The sequence below is a fragment of the Columba livia genome, chromosome Z (genome assembly GCF_036013475.1).
Source record: "Columba livia isolate bColLiv1 breed racing homer chromosome Z, bColLiv1.pat.W.v2, whole genome shotgun sequence".
Lineage (NCBI taxonomy): Eukaryota > Metazoa > Chordata > Aves > Columbiformes > Columbidae > Columba > Columba livia.
In genome coordinates this window covers 9067087-9080614 of record NC_088642.1, presented here as the reverse complement: position 1 = coordinate 9080614, position 13528 = coordinate 9067087, and the positions used below count along the sequence as shown (strand labels likewise).

General features: G+C 44.5%; 1 protein-coding gene across 2 annotated transcripts in view; it reads left to right on the top strand.

The window, feature by feature from the left end:
* DCAF12 (DDB1 and CUL4 associated factor 12) overlaps positions 1–11974 on the top strand; it is a 42248-nt gene extending 30274 nt beyond the window's left edge. For both annotated transcript variants that reach the window (XM_065047048.1, XM_065047049.1), the window contains exons 8-9: positions 1826–2010; positions 2774–11974. In XM_065047048.1, the coding sequence (XP_064903120.1) occupies positions 1826–2010; positions 2774–2932 (344 nt within the window). In that variant the 3' untranslated portion in view covers positions 2933–11974. The remainder of the gene's footprint in view (positions 1–1825; positions 2011–2773) is intronic.
* The last annotated feature ends 1554 nt before the right edge of the window (positions 11975–13528 follow it).

Sequence of the window (13528 nt, the reverse complement as noted above, 5' to 3'; positions counted from 1 at the left end):
TGGGATTGATTAATCTGAGGTACTTCAGGCCCTTAGGAACCCATTGAAGTGCTGTCCTTGAAAGCGTGTTCTAAACGTCCTCTTAGTAGTGTGTACATCACAGATTGCTTCAGTTAATTTTTTTGATTAGAGAAAGATCCACAGCCATTCTGCATTTTACAGTTTTTTATTAATAAATTGCATTGAAAAGTATATGCCCCCTGCTTTCATACTCCATCACCCGTTTCCGTTAAATAAGTGTTCTGCTGGGTTGCTTGTCAAGAGTACTTTTGGAGCAAAAAATAAGAAGAGGTCCCCTCATGTGCCTTCCTTCTCGTGACTGCTCTTGCTGATTGCAGAGAGCTTAAAGCTTTCTGCATGTATTTGCCAGACCCAGGCCCTTGGTGGTGACGGAGATGTCTCCAGCTTGCTCAGATGCATTTGCAGTTGTCTGAATTAAAGTGGAGATTCTTACACAGATCTGGTAAATCTGCTTCAGCAGGTGTGAGACTTGGGACAGTGTTTTCTCACCTGTTAACGCCTGCGGCCAAGGCATCACCTCGCATCTGGGGCACCACAGTGTGGCCTTGCCTGTTCAAAGTGCGTGTCACAGGCACTGCTGGCGGTGGATGTCACGTCAGGTCGTGGAGGCGGAAGGATAAGGATGTGTTTCTGTACAAAGGGGAAGTGGAAGCTCCCTGGGTGCATCCACACCTCTCTGATGTCGCTGTTGTGTTTCCTGCTGGGTGTTTTCTAGTATAAGCTTCGTGATGTTCAGTCCCACTTGGTACAGTGACAGCAGTTGCCATGTGGATGTAGCTGTCGTAACTCACTCTTTTCCACTCCTGCAGGAAGGAAAAGCTTAGATGTGGTGGGGTTTAAGCTCAGTAGAAGAGTTGTCTGCAGTAAAGTGCTTACACAGAACAAACCTTTTGCACAACAAATAGAGATGAGATGACAGGACATCATACAAATTGTGAGTTCCTACATGCAGAATCTCCTCAAGACTATTTTTAATGGATCGTTGTTTAGCTGAGGCTTTAAATTTAGATTTTATGAAAGCAAAATATACTCCTATTACCCAATTTAATGGCATAACTGAATTGTGCTAGAACGTTTTGTTTGGACTGGAAACTTGTAGCTTCCCATGTGCTGGTCTCACATGGTATTGCTTAGGTTGTAGGATTCCTAGTTTATTTTCATTGCTAGGTGAAGTGTGGAAAGTGCCAGGTACGAAGAACATGTTCTTGTGTGGTGACATTTGAGTGCAGATAGATTGAAAATTATTTAAGAGCCTGATCTATCTTAGCAGTAAAATGCTGAGTGATTATTATGGTTATATTTTCTTAGAGCTCACTTCTCACAGGGACAGTAACTTTTCTCACGTGGTCACTTATCGCAGTTTGGCGGGTAGCTGGATATGGGGTGAGCTCATGGAGGGAACCAATGTGACGTTCGTTGCTGCCATGCACTCACTCATGGTGCGTTCACATAGAGGCTTGTGGCAGACAGAACAAAGCGGCTCTTGATCCTAAATGGCTTATGATCTTTGCTTATCTGGCAGAGCTGAGGCCTGCTGAGAATGGAGCTTCTCACTGTGCACCATCAGTAGTGTAGCTGGTGGCCTCAGAGGAGCGGGAAGTAGCGTATGTAATTGAAGCTGCTGTCTCAGTAGTACCCATGCGATTTATCTGCATTGCTGCATAGCAGTGGGGAAACTTATGTGTTGTGGAGAATACATTAGGTAGTTCCTCTTAAAGAAAATCTTAGACATCAAGCAGCAGCACTGCAGAGCCAGAGCATCCATCTTCCTTACTGCATTGTGTGTCCCTTCTCTGTTCGACAGGTATTCGGTCGGTGAGCTTCTACGAGCACATCATCACAGTGGGGACGGGGCAAGGTTCCTTGTTGTTTTACGACATCAGAGCCCAGAGGTTCCTGGATGAAAAGCCCCCACGTGCCTGCTATGGGCAGAAGCAGAAGTTAGGAGGAAGTGAAATACTGAAGCTGACTACTGGGAAAGGCTGGCTGGTGAGTAGCTTGTACCTGTAGGAGACTCTTCACACAGGAGTGCCATAGGGCTCAAACCCGTTCGTTTTGTAGTAATGGGAACTATAGTTTGAGGTGTATCCAAGTAAAAACAGTGATCATGTAGCCAATAACTGTAATAATGAAAAGCAAGAAGTGCTGCAGAATTGCTTTCTGCAAAAACTTTATGAAAGGGTATTGAATAGTTGGTTGCTTGAGTGTAAGGCATACTGACTGTTGTTCTTATGCACTGATTGATAAATGAACTAGATTATATATCTTCATATTTTTTACATGTAGTCTAACTCATAGTTTTCAGAACCTCAAACACAAAATACATAGTCTTCCTTTAAAACTGTGCTACTCTGACATGGTGCTCGAAGTAAGATTTAATTTAATTGTGAACAGTTTTAGAAACTGTGGCTTCCTGAGCTAATGCCAGGACAAGCACTGGAGTTCCATTTCCTGTGTGTTATCATAAGACAGTTAATGGCTTTGTCTGACTTTCCTACATTATGTTTTGTATCGTGATGTAACTTGAAAAACTAATGAAACTTGACATCTTTCCCCCTCCCATGTTTGGCCCAAATGTCCTCAGAAAAAGCTTTAGGACAATGCTGATATCTTCAGGTTGATCTGTCTGAAGCTTCAGGGAGCATTAGCAGAGAAGATCCCTTTTTAGGCTCTGGAAGTTACCTTCTGCTGTTGTGAAACAAGGTTTTGGGTTTGTTTGGCAGCAGTAACAATTTCAACTTTCCTTTAACAGAATCATGATGAAACCTGGAGGAATTATTTTTCTGACATAAATTTCTTCCCGAATGCTGTTTACACCCACTGCTACGACTCGTCTGGAACAAAACTCTTTGTGGCAGGAGGACCCCTTCCATCAGGACTTCATGGGAATTACGCTGGTCTCTGGAGCTAATGATAACTCTTTATAAATGGTGATCTCTGCACAGATTTCCACTTTTCTTTTTCCTTTTTTGTAACAGCAAAATTGTGTAATGCCATTGATTTCTGATTTAAATGCAAGGGGTTTTTTTGCAGTTTTCTGTTGGTCTCCAACATTTTTGTACATCTTTTTGAACCAGTTTTTTGCTTTAACCTCCTTGATCCTCTATATGAAGGGTTTTTGAAATACCTTTTTATTGTACTTACTCCAAATGACTCTTCCCCCACATTTAGGCTATTTTGGCCATGTGCCCCCTCCCCTACTTTGCTGTGAGGTGGGATTCCTTTCTTATAGAGTAGTTGCTCCTGGGCTTTCTGTGAAAGCCATGGGGCTGTGTGTGTGCAGGTACTTTGTGTCAGTTACATTGCCTGGAGTGAGGACTACTTGTAATTAAAAAATATTAAAAATATTTATAAGAGATAAACTACTACTTTATCTGCAGAGCCTGGCCCTGGCCTGGGTTGATGTTATTTTTTAAAAGTACAAGTCTAATGACACAGTTTATACATAGATTAATATGGTCATTTTAAGCTGTACTCATTGGAGCCCAGGGGTTGATTCCCCAGGGGTATTGCCCATCAAGCCCAAACTGCAGCAGTGCGGGATGTGTCTAAAGTGCATTTGTATTTGAACTGTAGTTTTCAGCAATGCCAGGACCTAAATATGTCTTCTGTTCCTTCTCTGCCTGTCCCAGGTGTCAGCTTGCACAACTGGACTTTGCATAGGCTGTTTTTCGGGGTGGCTGTTGCAGGGTGACATTGCATTTGAGGCCTGCAGAGGTGCTGAGAGGAAATAGGGGTTAGGGACACGAGTGTGCTTGTCATTCAAAAGAAAATCATCTGTTTTCCAGATGGGCCAAGGTTCCTGTGTATGCTGCTGCGGTAGCTCACGGGTTCTTCATAAACTGCCTAAAACCCAGGACCTTCTTTGTGCCAGGCTAAAATGCAGGACTCCAGGGTACCTTCTGGCATGCACCAAAATCTGGGCTTGTTACTGCTGCCTCTGTCCTCTGCTGGGATTAATGCCTTTCCCTGCTCCTGTCACCTGTGGAGCAGGGTGTGCCTGCATCTCACTGCTTTGGTGCCACACAGGCAGTTGGCCAAAGCTGAGGAGAAGGACGAGACTGGGGCATGTTCTGTTCTGGGGTCTGTGCTGGAGATCACAGCCAGCACTGCGGAGCAGCTCTAGTCCCTCACACAGTTCCTGCTCTGCGTGTGTCCTTGCAGCCCCTCTCATCCTGGACTCAGTATCTTCATCAGTAACACCGAGCAGCGAGGCTCAGGCTTGAGTTCCCGTTGGTAGCAGAGACTTGGATGGAAATCCTGCAAGGAATGCAGCTCCCTCTGCTAGTTATAAACCGTGGGTTAGCAAAGGAGCTCCAAAATTTTAGAGTTGTAAATTGTTTTTTAAAGGTGTTGTAATGGTGCCCGTGTTGTTCTGTGGTGGCAACATACTGCTTTGGTCATTCTAGGGGTTTTGAGAAGTGGAAGTATAAAGAAAAAAACTAGGTGAAGTACGGCAGGCTGTGTATTTCTAGGATGACTCCTGCAGCCACTGCGTAAGATCACTCTGTCACAGGGAACATGTTCAGCTTAGTTCTTTTTAATACAGGCTTGGTTTGAGGTGCTGCTTCTTTTTTTAAAGAAACTAGACACTTGAGTCTACTCGTGTATCGTCCAATTCTGCTGAAACAACAGTTGCTAGTTAGACACTTCGCATCACCAGTGCCAAAGGAGGGCTCCTCGTCTGGAAATCCTAGCCCTGAGGTTGAGCTATTAATTGAAGCATATTCCATGTCTGGGTGAGGGGGCAGAAAAGGTATTTTTATGGACCGAGCTTCAGCCTCCAAACACAGAGGCTGATTTTTCTGCAGTCTGTAGGTTACTGAAGATGTCACCTTGGCACCCCTGGCAAGGGTGTCCCTCTCCCGATTCTTGTCTCCTGGAGCACCACAGCGTGTGGTCCTAAAGCCTGGTAGTGTGAGCCCCCTCTTCTTCCCTTATTTTCTGTATGGGAAGCTTTAGAGAGCTTTCAGAAGAATCTGGACAACGATGTAAAATGCCTCAAGTCTCATGTGCTTCCATCAGTTCTGCTTTCAGGGTGCCCTTTTGCAGAGACAATTTCTCTTGGGGAGGGCGCCATCCTTGTTGCTCTATGAAAAGCCCTGCAAAAAAAGGGGAACAAACTAGATAGCGCTGCAAGCACGCAAACAAATTCAGCCAGAGAGAGTTTAATTTCTAGCTTATTCCAGTGGTTTTAAATACTTGTAGGGATACAGATGTTAAGTTTCAGAATATTCTGTGGTTGGTCATACGTCAGTTTGGTCCAGTCAGTGTTAGAAATTGAGGCAGAGAAAGGTCACGATATTCCAACTGTCCAAATATAAGACATAGGAGAAATAAGAGGAGAAGCTATGTTTTCTGACTTGACTTTGTTGCCCTGCTGGGCTAGACACCAGAATTGAAATCCAGCATCAGGGTGAGAAAAGCAGGGGTAGGAATGACTGTACAGCAGGGAATTTCTGGGCTGTAGGGGTGAACTGGGTGCACCCTGTTGTTCAAATAAGAGATACAACCCCATTGTGGATGGAATTGGGTCTGGTGACTACGCTTCTGTAGCTTGAACAGCTCACTGTGCTCTGCTGAGACCCGGTGACAGGGATGTTTTCAGACCATTTTCTCTTTTCCCATGTTTCTTAATGATTTCTCTCCCTTGCTCTTTCCTGCCCTCCTGAATGTTCTGTTTGGGTTTATCCCCTCCACCCCAAATCATCCCAGTCTTTACTGGAGCACTATTGAACTTGGAGAGGTGACCTCTGTCAAGCAGAAATGGGCTGTCTGGCATTTTGTCAAGCCATGCTCGAGACCTTCAATTTGCTTTATTTTAAAACTGGGTAGACCTTTGAGACTGGCTCAGGCTGTGGAACTGGGCAGTTGTCCTTGCACGTATTTGACTGATAGGGGATTACACAGTAACAGTCTGTTCCTGGGGACAATAGACTGTTTTATCTCACGTTGGGCACTTGAAGGGGAGAGAAGAACTTCAGTCATAACAGACCTTGAGGCTTTTCTTGCTGTTACTGACATTTCAGGTTTGTGGGATCTCTCGGTGAGTGTAAGAGGCAGTTAATGTTACTGCCCAGCTCTTTTCAGCAGACTGCCATGTTAATTTGGGTATCTTTAGTTATTACATTTTCTGTATTCGTAATCAAACTAGTGACTTAATTATGGGTTTGGTAATACACAGCTTGTTAATTACTGGGTAGCAGCCCCTCAGTAACAACTGGGTATTATGGGATGGACATTGCTAAGGAAGCAGAAGCTTCTTTGCAATGTTAGCTTGAGCACAGCAGTGAGGGTGGTGCTCACCCTCTTCACCAAACACCTTATTCCTGGTAATTCCTCCAGTTTTCTCCCTTGTACGGTCAAGTCAGACAGTGAGAATTGCTGGTGCACTCCTCGTGCTGTAAACTGAGTCCGTTTGTTTGGTTCCCTCCTCAGTGCTGTTGGTGTTAGTCCAGGGTGAGTAAATTACCAAAGAATAGTTAATAGGTGTTTGTTCCTAGTCTCAGTTGTTAATTTTCCACATAGATTCATTTTTGAGATTAATTGCAAGAGTCCCCAGTGATCTTACTGGACTTAGTCTGTCCACAAAGGTTATGTTCATGTTGTGGGTGACTCTTGTGACTCCCTTTATTGAGGGGGACTCCTGAACTTCGTTATGGGGATATATTTACTGCCTCCGTTTCAAGTCCTTGGCAGCTTTTTGTATCTTAAGGATTAAGATACTTATGTATCACTTGTTCTTCTCCAGAATTTCATCCTCTTCCTTCAGCCAAGCATTTGCTTTGTATATATTTTGCAGCTGCAGAGTTAACAGATTAAAGTTATGATCCAGCTATGCGGAGTGGTGGTTTGGTGTCTTAATTTCTGCTGAGAGGCACTTACTGACATGTGAACTGGTGCCCCTCACCTGGTGCAGGTGTGAAATAAAGCAGGCTTGCCTAGGCCCTTCACGGAGGTCACCTGTTTTGTTTGTTTGCAAGAAACCAAGAACAGACGGGCTGTGAATTACTGCATCTGGGCAAAGCAGCAGCATCTTCCAAGCAGCCAGGTGGGAGCTCTGAGGTCTGTTTGTGGTGGTCTGATACCCTTATTTTCCATAAACCCACGTTTCCAAGGTGTCTGAGAGGTTCATAATTAGCTTCTGCCTCAGTTGCTGCTGTGACTAATAGCAGTAGTCTGAGCTGGGGTGCAGCTCATTCCTAGGAGCGCGGTTGCGGAGCTGCGTGCGATGCAGGCAGCGCTGATCCTGTCACCAGCCCGTGCTGGCCCTGGGCTCCCACACTGGCCAGGCACATGCTCTCCAGCTTAAAGCCAAGCTAAAATCCCCGTGCGCACCACCGGCCACGCCACAGCCACAGCCCATGGTGCGACCTCAACTCAAAATGCATTTCTGAGTGTTGCAGTGCCTTCAGTAACTTTAAAGTCTCTGAAGCACAGACAGCAGGAGTTTGTCCAGGTTGCAGACAAGGGGAAGTGGAAAGAAGACAGCACATCTTGTCTGAACGAACCTCTCCCTTGCCTCTGCAAGCGGGCACTTTGGGGTGCGGTGAGGGTGGGCAGAGAGGCACAAGAGAAAAGGTGAAAGCCCAACGGTGTTTGGTATTGCTCTCAGGACTCCGGAGGAATTTAAAAACATAGAGGGGAGAGCTCCTGATTGCTCAGGAGGTACTTGTGAAAGGGCTTAATCAGAAATGTTTTCAGAGAGATCAAGTAGATATCCCTGTCATTCTTGTTTCTCCATGCTAATTTTCAAGGATTTAAATTAGGAAGTACCTTTTTGCTTGTGATGCTGTGTTTCTTCATCATAACCATGTGGTATTTGGCTAATCAAAAGAACGCTCTTGACAGAAAGGAATCTTCACAGCTAAAAATTGGGTGCCGTTTTCTAACAGCCTTTCCCGCTAGCACCCTGGTGGGAGCTGGACGCTCTGAGAAGCGCACGCAGATCTAAAACAGGGTGCCAGGGCTGGGAAAAACATGGGCTGCCTCACCATTTCTGTACACAAAAAAACACCAAGTAAAACACTTGATTGTGTACAAATTCTGGTCATTAGAGTGAAACCGAGAGGGTATGTAAAAACTTTGCAACATAGTGTGATATCTCTGTAGTCCTAGATTTTAATTCTTTGACCTAAGAACAAAAATCTGGGAGTCAATACATTGTTTTCTTAGGAACTGCTTTTCTAGATGCCCTTATTAAAAGGGAAAATTCAGGTGCTGAATCTTAAAATCTCATTAAACTTGTACTTTTTATTTGCCCGTTCACCTGGTCTCCTTTCCTTTTCAAGGCCTCCCACAGTCTCAGGGTATATAAATCACTATGACTCATCCAAATAATACTGAAATGGACCAACCAGAGGTTAATGTGCCTTCCTCTTCTGGTACCTTGATCTTTGTAAAGTTATCTCAAACTCGTCACTGTCTTAGGGCTGGGTACATCCATTGTCTTTTTCTAAGATGTACGTGTTGAAGTTGCAACAGGTTTGTACCATTACTTGTGACCTGTTCCATTTGTTTTAGGATGTGGTGTAGACACAAATCAATGCACTGGTTTGTCTTGGGATCAGTCTTACCTGTGACATTTATCCGTGCTCGCCTGTATCTTAATGTGTACACAAATGCTGGATCTTCCCCATTGCCTATGATGTACTTGTATATGATGCACAAACTACACAAGGTGTTTGAAAATGTGCAGTGATCACAACTTGTTACCTGAGGGTAGGATGTCCTACAGTTAACTGTGTGTAATGTTGTCGTTTGGGTGGGTTTTTTTCTTCTATTTTTATTTTTTTTAAATTTTGTTTTATTTTGTTCCCCCCACCCCCTTTTTTTTTTTCCTTTCTTTCTCCCCAAATATATTTTATAAGATCCAAAGCCTTGAGGGGGAGAAAAAATATCAGGACTTGCTGATACTTACCGGCTTTTGTTCTAGATCCAAGGTCTGATGTTTGTTAACAACTCTTGCAATTCCACACATTTAACAGAGCCATTCTCAGCTTGCTGTTTCTGTCGTGAGCTGTGTCAGAAACAGCACTGGATCCTGACCCGGTCACAGGAGCTGTCAAGTGAAGCAGTAACAGCTCTCTTCAAATATTACAGTGCACATTTTTAACTATAAGGTAAAACTGTTCAAATTTATTGATGCAGCTTGCAAATGGAACAGTGGGAGATGGCAGACAGTATGCAAAACCAGCCTGTCTGCATGTGCAGCTTGGTTATCAGAGTTACCTTCTGAATTGTTTCTCCTCTCTGAAAAGTTTTCATTTTTTTCAATACAAAGGCTTTACATGTTTGGCTTAATTTTCTGAATTGGCAAAGGATACTTTTGTTCTTAAAGTGACATCTGGAATTCGGGCTGAGTTGCCATCTCCTATGCAGGCAATAGAGGATGGTGTGACAAATACAAGATGTCCCTTTGCAGATGGAAGGATCATAAGAGCACGGAAACAGGAATGCTTCTTCACTTGCTGTGGCCTTCAAAGGGCGCGCTTATCCATAATTACCTGAAGTACAGTACTGCATTCTGTTGATCCATGAGGCTATCTTTGTTTTTAGAACCAGCACAATTAGTTAGCAGTGTATTGATATTAATACATGATCAAGGAGCTCCCATGTATGTATACTTCCTGTGCTAACTGTTCTCCCTGTACCCCACTGCAGACTCAGTCTGATCTTTTGAGTTCTTGCTAACTTCGGAGTTTCTTCAAATTCAGTGAGGTTCTGTTTTTATCACAGTCACTTTTCAGACCAGAACAGATCAGCTTAACTTTGTTTTGTAATCTTTAGCACCTTCCTCTTCTCCCATTTCTTCCTAGTTCACCTTTAATAATCAGTTCAAAGTTGCTTACCTAGTCTGAAAAATATTGAGTCATAATAAAAAGAAAACCTGTAGCCCACTCTGTGCTTTTACCATGAACTCCATTGGCTGTCTGGCTGCCTGGGAACTGGAGTCTCCACTCGTGCAGTCTACAGAAGCTGAAATTCTCTCGCATCCGCCTTGGGCAGCGGATGTCAGCAGATCAGGAAGGTTTTGAGGCTGAGTACGACCAGCGTACGTTAGAGCTGCCACCAGCCACCTCCACGTGCTGTGGAGCCGAAGGGCCTCGTCTGCAGCTCCCTCCACCTGGCTGGTTGTCGAGCCAACACGAGCTGTGTGCGCAGGGGTGTAACAGGACAGCTGGGATTTGCAGCTTCAGTGGCTGAAAAGGTCTGGATAAGTAACTTCAAATGGGTTCTGTGGCTCTTGTTCAGAATGTTGTGTCTCCATTCCTAGCTTCTCGTCCCAGCTTCACCCCCTTTCCGCCACCCCCTGCTCCTCAGGACTCCAGTGAGTTCCCTGTTTTCTCACAGCTTAGTACTTCACGTACCAGTTCTGCAAAGCCAGGGCCACCTGTTAAAGCCCCACTGCAGTCTAAGACTTGTACGCTTGCTTAGGCAGTAACCTGCTGAACTGGGGCCTTGCAGATGGGCTCTCTATTCGTTTGGCTCAGCCCTGGGTATCTCTGGTGTCCCCCTTCCAGTCTGAAGGGCTTTGCTCCAAACTCATTTGTGCCCCATGAAGGAGCTGATTCATGTATTGCTGGCTGTTTCAGTTGGGTGGCTTTTATTTTTCTCGTTTATTCTGGGATTCACTACATATGTATGAAGTCCTACTGACCTGCTCTGCTCTCCTGAATGTGGTACAGGGGCCCACCCTGTGAGGCATCAGCTTTATTTGTCTACTTCCAAAATGCACAGAAACAAGGATCTCTTATGCAAACAAGTTTTAGGGAGGAAAAGCAGCTGCACACAAGTGGGAAGGTATCTCTGGGTCAAATAAGTGAGGGAACAACTTAAGAATTTTAAATATAAGAACAGTAACAGTTTCTTGGCTTTTAAAAAAAAAATGCATTGTAAACTGGGGGTTTATATTCAACAATGCAAAATGTGCCTCTCAACTATAATGCAAAAGTCAGTCTCTGTTTGCAATGGAAGTAGTTTAACTGAAGACTGATTTAACCTGTTTCTCGCTCTTACATGTAATCATCCACACAAGTCCTCGCTGGTCGTTCCCAAGCACTGTACAGCACTATCCTTATTTAAAAGCAAAGTGGGGATCACATTGAGCAGTAGAACCTGCTGAGCTTCCTTGGTTTGAGAGAGACACTGGAGAGAAGAGTCCATGTTCCATGTGTTTTAAATACACCTTCAAATGAATGCAGCTATTCTCTCAGATGAGCCACTTCCTACCTTTCCCTCCATTTAGACGGGAACCTCGGCAATACGTGATCCAGTTGACATGCTGGCAGGTGGAACGTGGGCTTTTTGAAATTCGAGGATTAAGATTTCTCTTGTGAAAGAACGCGGTGTGGGTGCAAGAATTTGGATCCCAGATTTCAGCCCTTCTGCCAGCTTGCTAAATGCAATCAAGTACTCTGGACTCCTCTGCAGAAGACTGTGGTAGAAGAGCTGTGAAGCTGTAGGCTGGAACTGATCATTTTGGGTCGTCTGTGTGTTGCTCGACTACATAGACAATGGACAATGTAACAGTGATTTTTACAGATTGCTTTTCATGTGTCAGTCACAAAAAAACAAAACTCTTAATTTGCCATTTGGACAAAAACTGTTAATAGATCAAATTAGGAGCCTACATTTCCATCTTGCATTAACCGGGTTACTGTTTTCACATGCCAGAAAGATGTTGCTCTTTGAAAAAGCATGTCAGTGTATGTGGCAATGACCCATGCACTTTTTAAATACCTAGATCTGTGCGTTCTCACCTCAGTATCGTTAACCATGCTGTAGTCTGACAAATGGATCTTTTACTACTGCCCTGTTACATAGATAATTGTAATTAACTGCAGTTTGGTTTTTTTCCACTACTTGAAGTTGTGTGATCTGAAAACTGGTGAACAAAAAGTATTTGTGCATCTTACTATGGGTATCTCTAAATAAAATGTATTTGATAGTGTGTTGGCTTGGCTGATGGTTTCCTTTATTTGCTAATCATCTCACTGCAAGTAAACCCAGAGCACTTTGAGAGCAAGTGGGCATGGCTTTCCCTTGTAACAGTCCAGCCTCTGCGTTGACATGACTTATTCAAGGGAAATAAAGTGAACTGTTGTTTTCCCTTCACCAGTGAGTGGATTCATACCCCAAGGGCAGGTTCTCAGCTTATTCCTGTTTTTCACAGCTTTAACATCAGTCCTGTCCTCTGTACGGCTGCAGTAACACTCCTTGTTCATATATGAAATGTATCTAGTGGCAGAGTTGGGACTGTTACACTCTTCATGTCTCCTTCCTGTTTTGGTACCTCAGGAAGACCTTGCATACCAAAACTGCATCTGTAGCACTAGATCTACTGTATTGTTGCACAGGACAGTGAGTCCTGTGTCCAGCTGTCCTATTTCCCTGCCTAAAAGTGGGAAGGTTATTTTTGGGAGAGGAAGAATGTCCTCAAGTGATCTCAGCTTTATGCTGGAGGCTAAAACTGTGCCTAAAAGCAGCTCCTGCATCCCCATCTTTATACTTGGCCTCACTCTAAGGTGCTATTTTCCATGGTCACGGACAAACTGCAGTTTTGTATGCAAGCTATGGGAGACTATGTTTGCTGCTGCACCATCTCTGCTCCCTGTAGTACTGCAGCAGGTGTTACCAATGCTCGTGGATGCAAACAGAAGAACAGAGTTTAAAAGGTATGTGAATACTACACAGTCATCCTATTGAGCCTTATACCAAAACTGTTTGAGAGCTAAGAGATGGAAAAAAAGAAACTTTGGCCCGGAGACATGCAGGAGATGATGGGTTAGATGTGTGGTGAGATGAAGCTAGAAGGTGTTGGTACCAGTACGAGCTGTGGCTCTTGGCTTGCCTCCTGTCACAGCTGTGTATTCGGATGAGTTTGTGCCAGCCCCTCAGTGCAGAAGCTGAACCGCTTGTGAGCTGTGCTCTGGTCACACTGCTGCTCCTTCTTAAAAGAGAACAGGTCCCTTACCACACTGTTGCTTTTGTTTCTGCCCCCAAGCCTCATAAGAACATGAGAGAAGGGTGAATGGATGGTTACTTTAAGCTGTATAAAGGGCTTTGGCAATGAGGTTTACTGGCTGCCCAGCTGCATCAGATACTCCGTGGAGCACTGCATCCAGATGGTGTGGGACCTGTCAGCTGACGTGCAGGACCAAAAAGCACCAGGGATTGCTGAGGACCTCAGGAGGTACCAAGACAGTCGATAACTATTGAGTTCCTCCTAGATGCGTGCCCAGCTTAAATCTCAGCAATAAAGAGCCCATTAACTATAACTCTAGCCTTCACCTGTTTTGTCCCATCCTCTGTCTTGCAGGTCCCCTTGCTTTCCCATTCACTGTGCAGATGAAGCAGTTTGCTCCCTTCTGTGGAGCAGCTCACCTCTTTTTTGGAAGGGGTTTTTAACTTTCATGGCCGTGGTCTTCACTGAGACTGAACAGTCCAGGTTCCCTCAGCGCTTTCTCACCGGCTGTGCCTGGCATGTGCGTGTGTGGCCACCACC